This window comes from Gossypium hirsutum, chromosome A07 (genome assembly GCF_007990345.1).
Source record: "Gossypium hirsutum isolate 1008001.06 chromosome A07, Gossypium_hirsutum_v2.1, whole genome shotgun sequence".
NCBI classification, from domain to species: Eukaryota; Viridiplantae; Streptophyta; class Magnoliopsida; order Malvales; family Malvaceae; genus Gossypium; species Gossypium hirsutum.
Window position 1 is genome coordinate 34,083,111 of NC_053430.1, and position 19,341 is coordinate 34,102,451.

At 32.8% G+C, this 19,341-nt stretch overlaps 3 protein-coding genes across 15 annotated transcripts; 1 reads left to right on the forward strand and 2 right to left on the reverse strand.

Moving 5' to 3' along the window:
• The first annotated feature begins 373 nt into the window (after window positions 1-373).
• Window positions 374-4,679, forward strand: LOC107955324 (F-box protein At4g00755). 5 transcript variants are annotated; one of them, XM_041118035.1, is made up of 7 exons: window positions 414-621; window positions 974-1,068; window positions 1,415-1,612; window positions 2,806-3,222; window positions 3,325-3,473; window positions 3,904-4,022; window positions 4,188-4,679. In XM_041118035.1, exons 3-7 carry the CDS (start codon window positions 1,477-1,479, stop codon window positions 4,450-4,452), a joined length of 1,086 nt encoding a protein of 361 aa, XP_040973969.1. In that variant the 5' UTR covers window positions 414-621; window positions 974-1,068; window positions 1,415-1,476; the 3' UTR covers window positions 4,453-4,679. The 5 variants fall into 5 exon arrangements, with proteins under 5 accessions (XP_016746552.1, XP_016746555.1, XP_040973969.1 ...); XM_016891064.2 differs by having other exon boundaries at window positions 974-1,047; XM_016891063.2 differs by lacking the exon at window positions 974-1,068 and having other exon boundaries at window positions 374-621.
• On the reverse strand, window positions 4,653-8,039 carry LOC107955326 (peroxisomal membrane protein 11C). Of its 5 annotated transcripts, none has more exons than XM_016891069.2 (8): window positions 7,633-8,039; window positions 6,466-6,675; window positions 6,130-6,204; window positions 5,978-6,052; window positions 5,805-5,885; window positions 5,604-5,678; window positions 5,346-5,519; window positions 4,653-4,939 (listed from the first exon to the last, which is right to left on the reverse strand). In XM_016891069.2, exons 2-8 carry the CDS (start codon window positions 6,655-6,657, stop codon window positions 4,904-4,906), a joined length of 708 nt encoding a protein of 235 aa, XP_016746558.1. In that variant the 5' UTR covers window positions 6,658-6,675; window positions 7,633-8,039; the 3' UTR covers window positions 4,653-4,903. The 5 variants fall into 5 exon arrangements, with proteins under 5 accessions (XP_016746558.1, XP_016746556.1, XP_016746557.1 ...); XM_016891067.2 differs by having other exon boundaries at window positions 7,559-7,946; XM_016891068.2 differs by having other exon boundaries at window positions 7,453-7,946.
• A 4,120-nt stretch (window positions 8,040-12,159) lies between these two features.
• LOC107955322 (protein-lysine N-methyltransferase EFM1) lies at window positions 12,160-18,933 on the reverse strand. Of its 5 annotated transcripts, XM_016891060.2 has the most exons (18): window positions 18,764-18,933; window positions 18,111-18,138; window positions 16,964-17,068; window positions 16,780-16,873; window positions 16,503-16,677; window positions 16,314-16,419; window positions 16,135-16,217; window positions 15,973-15,999; window positions 15,658-15,827; window positions 15,403-15,516; window positions 15,215-15,295; window positions 15,012-15,076; window positions 13,959-14,015; window positions 13,709-13,780; window positions 13,248-13,499; window positions 12,902-13,017; window positions 12,696-12,791; window positions 12,160-12,458 (listed from the first exon to the last, which is right to left on the reverse strand). In XM_016891060.2, exons 3-18 carry the CDS (start codon window positions 17,012-17,014, stop codon window positions 12,308-12,310), a joined length of 1,710 nt encoding a protein of 569 aa, XP_016746549.1. In that variant the 5' UTR covers window positions 17,015-17,068; window positions 18,111-18,138; window positions 18,764-18,933; the 3' UTR covers window positions 12,160-12,307. The 5 variants fall into 5 exon arrangements, with proteins under 5 accessions (XP_016746549.1, XP_016746548.1, XP_016746547.1 ...); XM_016891059.2 differs by lacking the exon at window positions 18,111-18,138 and having other exon boundaries at window positions 16,964-17,100; XM_016891058.2 differs by lacking the exon at window positions 18,111-18,138 and having other exon boundaries at window positions 18,764-18,932.
• Window positions 18,934-19,341: the final 408 nt, after the last annotated feature.

Sequence of the window (19,341 nt, forward strand, 5' to 3'; positions counted from 1 at the left end):
AAACGTGAAAATGTTTTTAAATAAAACTTAGAAAAAAATTACTTAATACATAAAATACTACTTAAAACATGAACATACTTTAAAAGTAATTAATAAAACTTGAAAAAATTACTTAATACATAAAATATTACTTCAAGCATGAAAATGTTTTAAAGAAATTAATTCATTTAAAATGGAAGAATTACTTAATTAATTTATACTAACAATAAAATTTTTTTATTCCATAAACACCCTTAAAAAATTGTTACGTGTCTATTCTTTTTAAAGTATTTAATATTTTGTACAATGAAGTAATTATTTGGATATAATCCTCCTACTAATGTAACCTATTTCTTTAAAAGTATTAGGATGGATTTGAATAAATAGCAGTTTGTTAATATTTGTATAACAGCCTTTGCATGTTTTAAAAATCAGAAGGCGAAAAAGGGAAATATATTAAAAGGAAGAAATACGGGAAAAAGCTTGGCCTAAGTATAGTGTGAACGCCATCGCTCTGTTCCAGTTATCTCCAAATCCACCTCCAAAAACCCCTTTCGCTCTCTCCTCATTTTCCATTGCTAGGGTTCTGCTCTCTTTGGGAGATTTTGATTTTATCTTTTTCTTTTTCTTCTCAACAGAAAGGTGAGAATCCTTTTTTTCACCTATATGCAAGTTTTCTCCCTTCCCTTATACCCTAATATATATATATATGTTTTTCAATTTATTATTTTCTGAATTCTTAGAAATTTGGTTGCTTTATGGTGTATTCTTTTTTACAATTTTGTGATTTGAAGTCAGTTTCCATTTTTTTTTTAAAAAAAAGTTATTTCTCGAACTTGTAGTTAAGCTCAATTGATTGGATTATGTGGTACTAATCATGATTCTGATTAGAATTGGCTGTTTTGAATAGGTTTTATGTATCAGAGAACTCTAAATACTGGTTGTAATAAACAAAATGTGATCGAACCCTTATAAAATTCTGTTTGTTTTACAGGAATCACTTCCCTAGCTTTGTCAGATATAAGTTTAATGACAGTGTCATAGTTGGATTGTCTTGTATATAATTCAGTGAGTCCAATTGCTCAAAAGGTTCTCTCTTGTAAATTTTGAACTTTATTTTTTGATTATAGGGTTGAAACGTGAAAAGGGTACAATGTATTTTGGATACAATTGCGAAACATATTTTTGTGGGACTATAACCTGAAAATTTGACTTGCATGAATAAGAAACTTGGATTTTTGTCTAACCAACATGTTTGCATCGATGTTTTTCTCCTCCATAATATTTGGTCTGTTTAATCATACAAATAACTTTTCATTTTTCTACAGCAATGTTTGGTTAACTGGAAAGAAAATAGTACAAATGGGTACCAAATGGAACCTGAAAATTTTATTACTTCAAACATGACCTCTAACATTTTATTTATTTATTGAAGTGCTAAAGCAGATGATGGAATTCTTGGCTGCATAGCTGCCTGACTCCTTTTTAGGAACTTATATGAAAAAGATGAAAAATGGTGATGATTTCTTGAATTTCCTCCCTTGCGACTTGTCAATAAAGATACTTACTGCTTTAGAGGGTCCATCTGATCTTGTTCGCATCACTGCTGTCTCACGCAACTGGCGACATTTTGGTGAGCTTAGATAATTTTTATATTCCTCCTCTTTTAATATTAATATTTCTTTTTTCTTGTTAAATTGCTATAAAAGCTCATGAGATCAAGACCGAATTTGAACTTTTTTCCATTTTGGTATAGTTCAAATGGAGCATAGCATCATCTGGATAATATTCTCAGGATGCAGTTTTGTAGTTGAGATTTCAATTTAGTTTTGTCATTTGATCATTGCTTTTCTTGCCTCGTTTCTTGTTTCTCATTTATCTATCAAGGATTTGTGCCTTTTTTAAGCAAAAAGGGAAAAGAAAAAAAAAAAAGAATTTGTGTTTTGAAGTGAAATGGTTTTCAACAAAAATAATAGGTTATACTGTCTTTCTCTTTTCTTTTGGGGACTTTGGAAAGTAGCTGTAATTAATGGAAGTTGCATAGTGTTTCTTTGGCACTGAGCTAGTCATGGTTCAAATTAAAATGCATTCAAGCCTATCCCTCTTTCCTAGAGGGAAAAAGTTGAAGAGAAAGGAACAAAAGGAAGTGACTAAGTTCACCTGAAAAGCCTCGGAAATGTGGTAGAAATATAAGAAATTGTTGACACCAATGAAAGACACATTATTTTCATGGAGCCTGGTGGGCTCTACTCATTTCCGGGTTATGTATAACATATGCAGAATGTGTTGCTTCTGTATGATTAGAAGATTGTGGATATTTTGTCCATTATATATCATTATAATTTCAGACTCCAACCCACTCTGCTTCTTTTAATTAGTTTTTCCAATCCATTGAACCAAAAAAATGAGAAATGCATCGATCCTTCTTTGTATTTCCTTTGATGTGACTCATTGTTCTTGTTTCATTATTACCAAAAAATTTGATACATTAACTTGTAGAATACTTTTTCTGTTTATTCCTTTTTCTCGCTTCTACATCTCTTTAGTCCTTGAGGACCTCTGCTGATCTTGAATAAACTGCTTTATTTCCTATCTGGTCTTTTTTCTTCTTCTTTCTGATGTGAATTTGGTATACAACCATATCGTATTTAATATTCAAGTTCTGAAAAGCTAAAGCCTAGACTTGAACATTCCAAGAACTTGTTTCAGCATATGTTGTGTTATTTAATGTCATAATTCATATGTTCAAGATGATATCAATCTTGTTTTGCTGGTCTTTGATTGCTTGCAGTCATTGCTGACAAATTAGTTTTCAATGGTTTGCAGTGATTAGACATGGTCTATGTAAGCATCTGTCCCTCCAAATGTTTCCCCAATTATCTAGAGTTGATCGTGTCAATGAGCTAGGTGGCAGTACAAAAGGTCATGCTGGAGCTGGATCTAGTAATTTTATGGAGTGGGAAGCTTTGGAGAGGGAGCATAGAGCTTATGCCTTTTTAGCTCGATGTTGTTTGTCAACTACTGCTGGGGATTGCATCTCAGAAGCAATAATTGCTTCTAGCACTGATAATTATCCAGAGGAAAGCATATGTAATACTTTGGAACCAAGAGATAGGGTGGCTCGGACAGCTTCATACTGGTCTAGTAAAGGACAAAAGAATCCTGCCGTGCCTGAAACATTGACATATAGATTGATTGCTGATTTGTGTGTTGTTACAGAGATCAAGATAAGACCTTTCCAGGGTATTTGCTCCGATTGTCTAGCAACTTGTTTTTCCATTTTTTTATCCATCTGCTTTTTCTTAGCCTGAAAATTTTCTTATAAGATTTGTATTTTTGATCCAGCTTTCTTCCAGTTTGGTTACCCTATATATTCAGCGAAGTCTGTGAGATTTCGCATGGGTCATATCAAGGATGCGGATGAGTCATGCCAGGATTCTGGTACTGACAAGTTTGCATGGACTTACACCTCACAAGAGTTTGAAATGGCTCAGGTTAGTTCAAGTAGCTGGGTTCCATTTGCACTTATCTATTTGATTGATCTTTCTCTTTCATTACTACATCTGATCCAGTCATTCTGCCAGCATTCATTGCCTATACTGAATGAAATTAGTAATTATGTGTAATTCCGTTGTTGAAAATTGACTCTTATATATTCCATTGATCTTTTTCTATTTGTTGCTACAAGAATATCAGATTTGGTCATTCTGTGAACAACCATCAACTATATTCATTAAAGTATAGTTGTAATTAAATATGATATCAATGCATATGATATACTAAAATGGCTCTTAACAGTATCGTTTCTGTTTTCATTTGTTTCCCTGTTCCAGAATGCGTTTTATTGAAGTTGGTTCTTTTTTTCATTCATATAGTTTTGTAAGAACTTATACAAGAGCTCTGACACAGTTTTTTACTAAACAGGAAAACCGCTTACAGACTTTCAAGCTTCCAGAGCCTATTCTTTGCATTGGTGGAATATTACAGATTGAGCTGTTGAGTAGGGTCCAGAGACAGGAAATAGATGGCTTGTTCTATATCTGGTACGGTCAAATGCACCCCTTCTCTACTCGTACATTGCAGTAGAGTTATGAGTATAGATTTGCCATAAATTTCAATCATAATATCCATATCTAGGTATCTTTAGTTTTTCTATGACCATTTTCCCATGCCCCTCTAATAACGCAATATGTGGGGCATCATTGCAGTGTGTCACATGTTCAAGTTGTGGGACGCCCATTATCTCCTGCTTTTGGTATTCAGATACTTGAACCCCCAGAAAAATTCGTGCTAGAGGTACAGAGTTATTCACTGCCAACTTTACCTGAGCAGATGAGCTCTATAACCAGTTTGCAGATGCGTGTGAGAGACTTGGAGCAAATTCTGAATTTACTGCAGGGAAATGAAGGTGAGGTGGAATATGGATATGAATGGGAAGTGGAAGACGAGGACGAGGAAGAATTTGACATCTGAGCTAACCTTTCACATGGAAGCTTGTTGGAAACTAAAGCGTGTAACCTTGTTCCGGATTAGCTTATATTCTGGTTTTATGTGCTAGTGTTATATATCAAAGCCTTGGCCATTCAGAAATCGAATCTTGTTTTCTGCTAGGTTGACCTTCAATCAAAACTTATTACCCAAGTGGGGTGTCACTAAATCGGCTTGGAATAAAATGTGTCAAACAGAGCACAGTATATATATATGAACTCTGCCTAAATACATGAATGTGAAGAAATGATAGCATGTATAATAGTATTATTTTTGTTGAAAGCCTGAAAGATATGCAACAACAGTGGTGCTATAAATAGGAAGAGTAAGTCCAAGTTCACCCCCAAGTTGACAAATTCTTCAAACCTTAAACGCACAAGTTGAATTTATTTAGATGATGATACTCGAGCTTGATGAGCAAAACAGGCTTCCCACTTCAGTTTACCTTGGACTTGGATGGTGACGGAAGCAACTGCAACACACAGCACAATCTTTTCAGCCTCCGATCAGTCCAAAAGCTTTTGACATTTGCTACATAAACAACAGAACTATAACCTAACGATGGTCTGTCCTATTTTTTTATCCGTAAATAATATTTGAATTCAGGATCTGGTATGTCTTAATAACTTGAGATAATTCCCAAGGTCACAACATTCATTCAATGATTAACTGTATCAGTAAGCTTCAATTCATAAGCTTGCATGATAGCTTGTATGCTATAACCTCTTAATTTCTTTACCTTTTCATTAACCTTTAACCCTACACAATCAGTGATTTACGTATACATTCACTGAAAACATCCAACTGTCTACTAAGCAAAAAAAAATAATAAAAAAAATAAAATTCCAGTCTAAGACTACAAGCATAGAATCAAATACCTGATAACAGGAGATGAGAGACGTAGCAAATCCAAGAGCCCCTGTTACACGAGGGGTGACTTTCTTAGGTGCCAATTGAAGAAGGCCAACTGCTACCACTATATCCAGTCCTGCTTTAACAAGAGCTAGAGTCCTCTCATTTGATTTTTGGAGCTTGGCACAGTATTCCTCACTCTGTATAATCGGGAAGGGAGAAAACTGATTATAAGGACATTTGAGGAAAACGACTTATTAGAAACACGCATGCTCTGAACATACCTTGTACTTATCACTGTCCTTAAGATTCTTTTCCAACTTTTTCATTGATTTAGATAGCCTTCTGAGCTCCCCAAGCTGATAAAAAGATGGTATATGTCATAAACAAGTGGATATGGCTAATGAAACATGGTAAGTAAAAACAAGTTTGTAGGTAGAGACTCATTCTCAAATTAATGAATGCTGAAGAGCACAGCAACAAACCTCAACCAAGGTGGTACAGATTGAAGAACCCATCCAACAGAAAAGAGATATTCGTCCAATCAGCTCAGTTCTTCCTTTGTTCTGTAAATGGCTTCCTTCGAGTTAACATTTGTAAACCAAGACTAACAAATTAGATAGAACAGAAAAAATGACGTGCATAACATATAGCATACCTTATAGATACCTGTTCTGCCAAGCCAGACAATTTGATCGAGAAACAAGAAAGTTGACAACAGCGCATTTTTGGACTGAAACAAGCATTGCATTAACCCAAAAGCAGCATTAATTAAGTTGAGAGGTACAGAAAATTGGAAGTTTATCACACCTTTCCCAGCAGAGCTAGTGGAAGGGGAGTTCCTCGAGGAACTGGGCTAATAAGACCATGCAAGTCATTGACAAACTGCAAATTCACAATTAAAAACAATAATCAAGCTACAATAATAATAAATAGTGTAAGAATTTAAGTTTGATACCAGATGCATTTTGTAGTAAAAAGTATTAATTTTATATGTTATGAGAAGTGTTCATTCAACCAAGCGTTAACTACTAAGTTGGAGTACTACTTTCACCCAAAAAACAAAAAGGAAAAGATTATCAAATAAATACCCTTGTACAACATGCACCAACTTGTCATTTTTAGTATTAGGCATAGTGAGAGAACCTTAAAAAGACGGAAAACTTTCCGAGCCAAGCTGGTTGACTTGTCAACATTTTGGGCTGTGCCAGGTTGCCCATTACTTAAGAATTTCGAACCATATTGTATAGCCCTGCATATCTTATCCCTTGCTTCAGCCTTATTCAAATACAAAACTATAAGAGCAAGTTCTGCTCTAGTTGCATCCAGCGTACTCATCTTTTATCTAAAAGACACCTGAAAAAGTCACAATAATTACATTTTCACATGAGCTTACACAGATCGAATGTAAAGAGCTAGTCGCAGACAACATTATCAGCCAGTTTAAGCAAGCCACTAATAACGAAGAGGAGCTTTTACTTTCAATGAAAGACAAAAGTACACGTCAAAAACTCGAACCCATCATTCTTTTGTGTGTGTGTAAACCTCATCATTACCAAGTATGTTGTTGCTTAAACAATCAAGGTCTAAGCAAATGGCTTAATCATCCTATAAACAATTCGCAATCCCTAAATAGAATGCAGGCTCTAACAGCTTAAAGCCATGAACTCAAAACAGAATATCCAAAAGCAAATTACCATTTGGTTTGATATCATTCAGTGAACACCATCAAATATAAAGCACTACAAAGCATCAATTTCTTCTAACAATTTGGCTGTGCTGTCTGATGTTTATTTGCTTGCAAAAGATGATATAAGGAAGCTTTTAGCTTTGAATCTTTAACAAATAATATGCAAACACACACAGACACATAATCAGCTGAGTCTAGTACCTAAGGTTTAGCTTAGTTTTAGAATTCTCTCATAAAATACTCACAAAAACGACAACCCAATTGCCCACTTCCCTGTCAACCAAGCAGATCATATCACCAAGACCAAGGGGAAAGTAGAAAAAAAGAAAAGAAGAAGAAATTCACAAATGAATCCAAATCACCCATATTGAAAACCCCTGAAGAAACCAACAAATCAAACAAGATAACAATAACCATAGAAAATGGAAACAAACATTTCTTACAAGTAGTAACTAAAAGCATAAGAATAGTAGCAGAAGATAAAGGCATCTCAAAAACACACATGAATGAACCAAACAACAAGGTTTTGGTGAATTATAGTACAAGTACCAGACACAAGGAAAAGAGAGAATGGTAGCGAAGGAAGTGGCGGATTTTGGCCTCGAAATCCACGAACTTTTTACCTTTCCTTTAAAAGGGAAGGGAGGTCTCAGTCTCTCTCACTCTTGGTGTCCTTTTTTAGTGTTCTCTATCTCTATGATAGAGGCATGTTTGGTCCAATCTTTCCCAAACCAAACCCCCGCTTTCTTCATTCCAATGTTTTGAGTTATGAACCGTTGGATTATGATCCTTGAAGACCCCATTGAATTTACGGCAAACACTGGTAATCACGCAATTCAAGAAATACGGCCTTATCCACATTCTTAGATTGTTGACTTTGGAGTTTGTTCTAAGAGAAGGAAAGGGTCCAATCCCATTGCCAATTCCTCAGCTGCACAACTTGTTCCCTTTTTTTTCTTGTTCTTTTTATAACCATATTCCAATTCAAGTCCCAATCTAACAAAATTTCTTGATTCAACAATTTTTTTCCGAAGCATTATAATGAGGATTTCTTGAATATAAACCAAATTCTCTTCGATTGATTTTTGTTGAGTATTTATGTATCCTTTACGACGATGGAGCTACGCATTTATATAATATAATTATTATTCCTTGATGTAATTTTTAAGTAAGCTTTATGTTTGTCAACATGTATTTCACTCTAGATTTAATATATGGTTATACGGTCTCATGTGTAATTTCACAGCTGAGTGTAAATGTCCCTTTTATGAACGCTCAATATCATTCGTGCTCGATATACGAACCACATAAAGTCCAACTTAGATCCATTCCGATTATGGGTCAATAATAGTAAATATCATAACAATTTTTTATCCAAATGTCATTTAAACTTGATCTCAAATGGTTGAGGATTGCATTAAGTGTTGAGGTAACTTGTTCTTATAGCCTATTTGAAAATCAATATTTGAGGAAAACTAAGCTCAATTTCATAATAGATAAATTTTAAATTTTAAAAGTTAATTTAAAATTTAGAATTTTCAAAAATCAATATTCATAAAAAAAAAGACAAGCAAATTTTCTCTCTCTTAATTTATTTTAGTTCCAATGTGTTTCAAAGTATCATTTTAAGTTTATTGATGTTTGTAAATATTTATATATATATATATACTTATAATTTAATTTTTAGTTTTTCAATAAATTTTATATTATATATCCCTGCAATGCTATAAATATAAATATAAAATTTAAATTTAAATTTAAATTTATTAATTAATTTCAGTAACTTAATTTAATTATTGTAATTATAAAGGAAAATAAGAGTTAAATTTAAAATAACAAAATGTTGTAGTGGGGTAGTAACCTATGAATACAATGCTCCTCAATGGTTGCTATTATGAGCATTAGCTTGTAGTTTTGGAGTTCCCAAAACCCATCTAATTAGCTTCTTCTTTCATTACTAGAACAACTAAAATAGTTACTGCATTTTAATCTATTTTAATGTTACTGGTTTAAATATGTTAAACCTGTTTCTATTCTTTCAAATTTTAAAATTTAATTCCTATATTTTAATTAAAATTTAATAAGTCTATGTATTTTTTTTTTAAATCTTGGTCTCTCTTTAAATTTTGTTATTAAAATTAATAATGTCAAAAGTAAAATAAATTTTTTAACCCTCAATATTTAATTTTTTTCATATTAAAAAAAACATAAAAAATTAAAAACATAATTTTTAAAAAAAATTAAAAACTTATGAAAAATAAAAACTCTTTGAAATTAAAAAAAATACAAAATACAAATGATTATAAAAATATAAAGAAAAATTCTAAAATTCAGTCTTATCTAAATGGACCACACCGACTAGTCAAATCAAGAAACGATTGAGGTATCGATTCAATGCAAGTTACAAAAGCGGCTAACGCGAACTAGTACAGACTGGTTAAATTGAGCTAAAAATCGATTGAACCAATTTGAAATTGGTCAAACCAATTGGTTCCCAAAACAACCGGTTCAAAGTAAATAAATTATTAAAAATATTTGCAAAATTATAAAAATCGGTTCACTTGCTTGCTCAATTGGTTTTTTTACTCAATCTATATCAATTTATTACCTTTCACTAGACCATATCTCAATTGATTTTTTAGCCGATCGGCTCAGTCCGATTTAGATAGCATTAAATTTTAGAATTTTTTAATATTTAAAAAAGTAATTTTATTTTTATTTTCAAATTTTAAAGTGTTTTATTTTTTCATATATTTTTTTAAAATAATATTTTTTGCTAAAAAGACCTCTCCAGTCCTCTCAATTTTGATATTGAGCAAATTGGTCCATCTCAAAAAAATCAAAGCAATTTAATTCCTTTCAATTTCAAAAGTGAGCAACTAAAGACAATTAATCACGAAATTAATGTTTTTTTGTCAATTTTACATAAATTTGATTGATACAATAACAAATTTAGCCCTCGATAATTAATATTTTGTTAATTTGTTATTGATTCTAAAAAAACCAACAAATTTAGCCTCAATATTTACACACTTACAAGAATATTATGGGCTAAATTTGTTAAATCAAGACCAAATTGATAGAATGTATACATTATGAGAGCTAAACTTGTTTTTGTACTAATCAAATTTATGTAAAATTGATAAAAACATTAACTCCATGATTAATTGTCCTTAATTGCTCACTTTCTAATTTTTCAGGGATTGAATTGATCCATTTTTTTAAAAGGGACCAATTTGCTCAATATTGAAATTGAGAGGGACTGGAGAGGTCTTTTTAGCCAAATCTTTTAAAAAATATTTTTATTTTGCTTAAGATAAGAAAAATAATGTTTTTTATTATTATTTTTATATTTACATACTTTTAAATGGTATGGACCAAATTGACAAAAAAAACTATAAATGTTGAGGGCTAAAATAGTTTAAAAATTTTAAAAACCGGTTAAACTTAGAATTAGTACAAACTGGTTGAACTAGGCTAAAAAATTTAGTTGAACTGATTTTTATATATTCTAATATTTTTATTTTTAATAATTTATTTGCTTTGAATTTGAATCAATCAGACTAGTCATTTTGGGAACCAATTGGTAAGACCAATTTGAAAAATTTTCAACCAATTTTTTAGCTTGATTCAACTAGTCCGTCTCGGCTTGAGGGTCAATTGATTTTTACCTCTCTAGACTGATATCCCAACCAATTCTTGATCTAACTGGCCGGTCCAATCTAATTTGGATAACATTAAATTTTGAAATTTTTGTTCATATTTTTAAAATCATTTTTGTTTTTTGAATTTGAAAAAGTTCTTATTTTTCATAATTTTTTTATTTATGTAAAAGATATTTTTTTAATTTCTATGTTTTTATTTAAATTATGAAAAAAATTAAATTTTTTACTTTTGAAGAGTAAAGACCAAATTGACAAAAATCGTAAATGTTAAAGGTTAAAAAAGTTATTTTACAGTTGACATTGTTAAGTTTAAGGGCAAAAATTTAATGGAGGGATGAAGATTTTTAAAGAAAAAAAAATAAAGAATCAATGTCTCAAAATTAAAGTATAGGGATTAAATTTTAAAATTTGAAAAAATATAAGGACCTTTGACATATTTAAACCAATGTTATTTCACATTTATTATGTGAATTTTTATTTATGTATATACGTTTAAATAGGAGGGATGATATTTATTTACAGTTAATTATTTTTATTTTTAATATTTTATAAATTTTAATATATATTTTTTAGAATCAACAACAAATCAATAGAATATATAAATATTGAATGTTAAATTTATTAAATTTTTTTTAAAAATATTAAATTAAAACATTAAGACTGAAATTATTATTATTATACCAAGTTAGATCAACATCCGGTGAAATTACTAAAATGTAAATTTAACTTAAACAAAATGTTGACCATAGTAAAAACGGCATTAAATAATTGTATCTCGGAAAATCCAGCAAGTCCCTCCATACCAAGGACAAGATGTTTTGCTTATGTGAAAAAGCCGACAGAAGATAGGAACAAAAACGCCCACCGTCGGGCTTGAACCCACGGCCACAAGGTTTAGAGCCTTGCGCTCTACCGACTGAGCTAGACGGCTTGTTGCTCTTTATTTCTAAGATGATTATATATAGACATTAATAAGCCCTTGTGATCCACCATATATAGAACCCAGCGACAGTGGTAGACGGCCGAAGTCCAGCGATACCATAATCTTGGCATGTACAATAAATACGCTAACACGGTAAGCAAAAGATTCTTAACAAAGCGGCTGCTTTATTGTCATTCAAGCTGGTGAACATATTCCCCAAGTTTGACAGCCCACAATTGAATGCTACCCCACCCGTCCAAAGAGGAGAGTAGCCCTGGAAGAATTGTCTTATCCTTCCTACTGCACCGCACCTCTCCTTCATTATCTTCAAGCCTTTGGTTATGTTCACTACATTACAACATGCTTCATGTATGAGCTTGATCTTGTTCTTCTTGGCATAGCCAGTGCCAAGGCCAAGATTGTTGGCCACAACCACCCAATTACCCGACACCAGTCTTCTGAAACGTTGCCATTGCTGCCCTTGGATGGATGCGTAGGAATATGGCTGGTCTTGAAGAACCAATCATGACCAAAGTGAATAATACAGAAGACACCGTGCCAAGTAAGAATTTTGTAAAACACATCTTTGAATGTTGAATTTTTTAAAAACGTAACCTATAAATCTTGAACATAGATAACACCCAAGTTGTAATGACTAGTGACTAAATTAGTAAAACCGCTCATTTGGAACAAGAGGAAGTCGATTTATACTCAATTTCCTTCACTTAGAGATAATTGCAGGGCATGTTCTGCTTCCTTAAGGAATAAACGAGTCAGTCCCTTCTGCCCTCTTCGATACACTATGCTACACCACCTATTTCTACTCATCAACTTCTGCTGGACCAAGTTGTTCGCCTCCTTGCTACAAAATAAAGCAAATAAGATTGTTCAATATTAACAGAAAGATAGTTACTGTTCGATGCTATAAATTTTGCAAATGAAACAGAAAAGGCTGGATGTTCAGGGTGCAATATAATAGGAGGGGGAAAGGGAATTTTGTAAATATTCAGAATGACTTGAATAGCCAGAACCAGCAAAAGTATAGATTGCAGTGACTGTCTTTTCATTGAAAGGAGGAAAGTTTAAACTTCTAGTATACCTTGTCTGCTGTTCTGCATTTCCAATAACGCAGGCATTCTCAAGTAGCTCAGAATCAGAGTCCTCTGTTCCAGAACTCTCTTCAAGGTCCATCATCCTTGCCATACAGAATTAGAGTAAATCATTAAGACAGTTTTCTTTGCTAACACCTGAATAATACAGAAGTGTTGAGTTTCAAACTCTAAGAAGATTCTATGATTTACTTACTTTTTCTGAAGAAGGTCAACAAGCAATTGCAGAGCTCCAGAATCCCCACAGGCCTCCCATACAGCTGTTCTTATTTCTGTCTCGGAAGGCTGTCTTTCTCCTTCAGTCCCAACAAGCTTGGAGAAGAAAAATAGTTTCAGTTAGGACAAAAAACAGTTTAATTCATTTTTTCATTTCTCAAGATGAGAGTGACTGACAGAGACTCAACTAGCCCCTTGAGGAATGTTAACATGTATTTTAGAGTAATATAATAGTAACTGCAATCAGTGTTTTTTTTTACTCCTCGCTGGACAATAACTGCAGTTCATTCAAGAAAAAACATGATAAAACAAAAGAGAAACCACACCTCTTCTAGCATTGCGGAAACCTTAGAAACCTCCTCAACTTTCATGGCTATGGTCCTCAAGGCAGTCATAAAATCTTCAGGAAAAACTAGCTTACTCAAGTAAGAAGGTGTTTTGCGGTGACCACTCCAACTAAAATTGCAAATTCTATCATTGGCTTCAGAGGTATTGTTTGCTTTACAATTAGAGGATCCTGTTGCGAAAAACCCATGATCTAGCAAGTTTTTAGGTAGAAGGCACCGCATTGCAGCTTTCTGTGAACCAAAGCCAAATTAATCAGTAATACAAAACCGTTTTCAGAAGAATGGTAGAAAGGACCATAAGAATAACGAATGTAATGGTTCTACCAAAGAATATGAAGAAGAATACGTCTCCATTGAAATATTAAAATAGCACTAAGTGGTATATTAACATATTGTCATTCATATTTTCAAAAGAAAAAAAGTCATTCATGATCATTGACCTGGGCTACAAGTAGTTGTCCTTTGAAGTCAGAAAAGGAAATGTTCTGGATTGCCTCTCCGGGATAATGAATCTGTACAGTTGATAAATGTTGGCGAATAAGCTCAGAACAGCATGATGAAAGAAGTGAGATATAGTTGAAAGCCCCAATTCATGAATTTCTTCCGACTAAGATGTACCTAAATAATAATATGATTCCTTTTGAAGAAAATATAGGAATTTGACAAACTGCAAATTTGGCATAAACATACCATGAGATAGTCATCTGGATTATTATCAACAACAAAACCATACAGGTAGAGAAGTTCCTGCATCAAATATGAGATGATCAAAACGGCCTCACATGTATCAATAAGTAAGTACAGTCCAGATAAGATACCGCCAAAAATTGATTATGAAAGAAATTTTAATGTCATTCAGGCAGAGAATGTTGTAAAACATGCCAGAGAGTGAAGATGAAACTACTTCCTGATATACATGTTTTACATATCATGCTCACAGTTGAAAGCATGTTGCATGTCAGACCACAGGGGATCATCAAAATAGAAAGATGAACCAAAACAATCACAAAGAAAATAATCATGTAAATTTACCACAATAGTAACATTTAAAGTAATTTACAGAAAATCAGGGAGCAGATTTAACAATTTTCTTTTTCTTTTTTCTTTCTTGTAAAGTACATAATTCAATTCATAGAAATGATAAATACAAGAATAATCCATGGTTGTAAAAACCAGATGGCTGTTCAATCATATAAGTTGACCGAAAAACCACATAAAAACCAGTAAAATTGGATATTTTATTTTATTTTACTTCTTTTATATTCTTTCAACAAAAAAATTAGGCTTTTTCACCATGTTTATGTTCACTTTCATCCTTGGTTTTTTGTAAATAATTTTTTTCCTAATTTTTGATGAATTTTTAAAAATAATCTCTTTTTGAATTTTTTATGATTTTTCTTAATTATTATTAGTTTATACTTTTCAAGCTTTCTAGATGGTGAATCACCTGGTTGAACCAGGAACCAGAGATCAAATCAGGTCGACCTCTAGTTCAGTTTTTTCAACCAAGGAGCAATCTCCGGAAGTTGAGATACTTCTAGATATACAGAAACGCTACCAGCCATATTTAGCTTGCCATAAATATGGAGTATGCTCGCAAACAACAGCAACCATCTTGAAGTTAAACAGGGAATATCAAAGGGCACAGGAGGCTATCAATATTGACATATAAGTCTTTTAAAAGTATAGAAGAAACACTCATGTTTAGGAAGAAAATTATCTATTCAGGACAAAGCAAAGTACCTCATTTCCTTTGTTACCATAACTGATGGAAACTTCTTTGTCAACTGGCAATGGAGACTGTAAAGCTTTCCATTTTGAGTGAAAAAATAGTGCCACTCGTGGTTAGACTTCCCAATATTTAACATAAAAAAAAAACTTCAAGTATAACAGATTTGATCAGAATATGTTACAAAAAGCAAACGTGGGAGGCAAGAGGAGACTACCAGAAATAAGGAACATGGATAAAGGAATTTGAGTTATTGACCCTGTTCCATCAACTTCCCATGTTGCAACTGCCTTCAAGTCTAAATGTAAAATTAACAAACAAAAAACTTTAATGAGAATCAAGACTGAAAAACCAAGACTGCAGTAACAGACTGAACCAATTATAGACAAGAGAGGACTAGCGTACCATGGTTGCAAAAGTCAATGCCAGGGAGAAGACCCTCCACCCAGACAGTTTCTTCTTGTTTTGATGTCGAAGTTACTCCATTGACTTTGCTATCATTCCCATGAGCCTCAAATCCTGATATAAATACATTGTAAATAAAAAACTTTAACCTCAGTTCATAGTTAATGCAGTAAATTTTCAACAGTAAAAGCAAATAAGAGGAAAGAGACCTATACAGGAAATAAGTGGTAAATGAGAACTAAAGCATAACCTCACTTTTTCCATTGATTTCATTAATCGGCTCTTCACTACAACTATGACTGGTGGAACCCTCGGAAATTTTGTCAACTGGACAGGTTGTGCCCACATCTTCTTGAATTTGGGGGAATACATAAGAATGCGGAAGAGGAAGGTTCAAAGCACGAGACCAAAATATAGAATTTGCCCTAGCATTATAGAAATCATGCAATAATAGCCATCAAAGTTTTAGGTTCAGGGAATGTCATCATATCATTGTCAAACTTTTCCATTTTCCCCACCCCGCCCCAATTAAAGAGAGTTAGAAAGAGTTCATTTTGAGGGGATTCCTACCAAAGGAAATCTTCAAACCACACCTCACTGCAAAAGAAGCATTAACAACAGTTCACGTTTGGGCAATAAGAAAATAACTAAATTATTCTTGACAAGACCAGAAACTCAACAATTTAAATGCAACAATGGATTGCCATCTTGTTTAATGTAATTAATACAGACCTTTCTGAATCTCCATCAAGAACCAGAAGTTTCTTCACCAATTCCTTCACTTTATCTTCGTACACAGACATCAAATCCTTTTTCTATAAAACAATTATACTAACTTTCATCATCATGGTTAGTCAAATTTCATCAATTTGATTTTCAAGAGAAACAGAAAACTAAATACTAATATTTACCCGCAATTCAGTTGCTCTATACAAGGTTGTTCCCCGCAACTCCAAAAGCTCATCATCAGTAAACCAAACCGGATTACCAAAAGTAGTTGGAAGCATATCAAGGTACCTGACCCAACCTTTCAATCCACATAAATAATAAAGGGAAAAAAAAGAACACTAAAATGCCAATCACATAGGTTAAGTACGTACGGTTTCCATGAAGAATTCTTTCGGAGACGTTCCACAATAAGAAATAAAATCATTAAGAACCTATCATCAACTTCTCCTTCTTCAAACATTGCTCTACACTCTGCTCCAATTAAAGGATCTTGCAGTACCCTCATTGGAGTTATTGCTAAATCCAGTGGAACAACAAGAAGAACCCCTGCCCAGTTTCTTTTCCTCATAAAATTAACGAAAACCTTACAAAGAATCAAACAGAATTCTATTCTTTAACTTCTTTGTTACAGGGCTTTTTGCTACTGACCATCTTCGGGGGAACCATTGGTGGAATAAATACCAAAGCCTTTGGTGGAGTCGCAATATTTGATTTTGCAGCCGCGGAATTGAGCTCCGTTTACCTGAATTAAAATCACTGTTAGTTGAACCAGAGGAACAGAAATGTAGAGTTGACGGCTTGAAGTTGAGTTCAGGGTGTTGGAGAACTAAACCTGAAGCCATTGAAGGAAGTGCTCGAGTTTTGCTTCCTCTGTACACGCCATTATCGTCGGTGATGGTTACTTGGCTCAAGTTGGCCGGTGACCAAAGGCACTACACTGAGGTTTAATAAGGGCTTTAGGAATTAGGTCTGAAAAAAAAATTTGAGAAACTTAAAACTGATCCCAGTTAGGGATGGCAGCGGGTTGGATATCTGCAATTTATGGATTATCCGAATCCACAGATTATCCGAATTTTACTATCCAATTCCAAATCAGAATTAAATACATTATCCGCCGAATATCCGAATCCGCAAAAAATCCGAATTTAACATTTTCAACCTTATGTTAGATATCCGAATCCAACATAACCAAAATCCAAATCCACTAAAATTAAAATTTTAAAAATAATATAAAATCAAATAAAAAATTAATTTTAAATAAATTTTATTCATAACTAAAAATAAATAAATGTAAAATAAATTAACAAAAAAGGCTAAATAATAATTCAAACAAACTAAACATAAAAATTTCACAAAAATTTAAATATTACTAACAATTTAAACATAAAAATTCCAAGCAAATTAAAATTTCAATAACAATTCCAGACAACTTGATTTACTAGTAGTTCTGCTTCACTCTTTGACTATATAATGATGGAATTGACCTCGATGGAGCATTGTCACTTTATTTTTAACAAGATTGAAATATATTCTCATTTCAAGGCAGTCCCTTGTAAGCTTTCAAAACTGCAAACTAACCACCAGCATTCAAATGAGCTTTTATAACCTAGTTGCTCTATGAAATTAGAAAATTCCCCAAGCAAATGGAAGAAAAACCAAAACCTTCATCAACCACTTACCGATCTTGCATTAAACATGAATCGCCTATTTCCATTTATAAGAATGCTGAATGTGTTTTGTTCATGCATGCATTGTACTTAAATTGCTTCTACAAGTATAAATGGCATTAACTGGAATGATATCAGATGTCAATGGCTCTAAAATCCGCCTTACAATCATCATCATAGAGCGGAATTTATCACTTGAGCTAAAACGATAAAGCTAAATTAACAACGTCTAACAATTTCTATCTCTAGTTCACAATCAATATCAGTTGGAATATCAATATAAATGTTTAACTCCGGCCAGTATAATTTTACCTTCGAGCTAGTTCAACATGAGCTATCCCTGGAGAACCAAAACAATCAACATTTAAAGACAAGATCAAACAAACAGAAACCTTCTCACTATCCCCCATAAACTCATTGTTTTCGCTACAAGCCATTTTTCAATATACCAATAAAATTTTAAAATTAACAATTCAGTTCATAAACATTAACAATAAGCATCAAAATCAAAACATTATAAACATTTTTCATGGTTCGAACATCTATGTTCTTCTAGCTAAGTAAATTTGGAGAGACAAAGAAAAAGGAAATTATTATTATTTTATTACATTCGGACATGACAGACTGTCTCTCTGTTTTGGTCTAAACTTCAAACTCTTTCCATTTCTTGTTTTTCTTTCTTTATTAGAAAATAAATGAAATATATTAGAATGGAAGTGAGTGAAGTTTGGAAGTTGTAAGAGATTCCATGTTTCCTCATTAGCTCATTGTTTGTTTCCTTCAAATTCAATGCTCTTAAATCTTTGATCACTAGCCTAAATAGTGATAAACTTAACCAAGTAACCAGTCAAAGGATATTAAGGGCTGACATAGTAACATCTATAACTAAAAATCAACCAGAAATAGAATCCTAAAACATCAAGAATGGGTTTACAAGTAACGAATTTACAAGTAACGAAACCAACCAATCAAATGAGAATTTTAAGGGCCCGTGGTCGACGGTGCCTTGTTGGTGCTTGCCGGTGACTGCCTGACTGGTGAGAGGCTTAGAGCTTGAGACGACACTTTTGGGAATTTTTTAGGTTTTGGTTGGAGTTGGGCTTAGCCAATTGTATTTTCAATATCTCAACTTTCTAACTCAAAACTTGGTTGCGGGCCTGCTTCAAACTAACACCTATGCTTTGCATTTGACCTATATTAAAAAAAAATCCAACTAAACTATTTTCAAAATTATTTTTATTAATATTAGATATTATCGGGTGGAAGGAAAAAAATGATATTAAAATTATACTTATATAAAAAATCAATAATTAAGTTATAGGTAAAATGGTAAATTGTTTATATTTAAACAGTTTTTAAGGTCGATCCCCCTCAATAGTATACCTATCACACCTTTCACCATTTTATTTTTAGTCACTAGCCAAAGAAAATGACACTCTCTAGGGATGTCGGCTCTTCCAAATGGTTCTTTATTTTGCATTTGGTGGGTTCAAGTTGATCTTGAAGCACTTTTCACCAAAAACAACCCATTACCATTCCACCG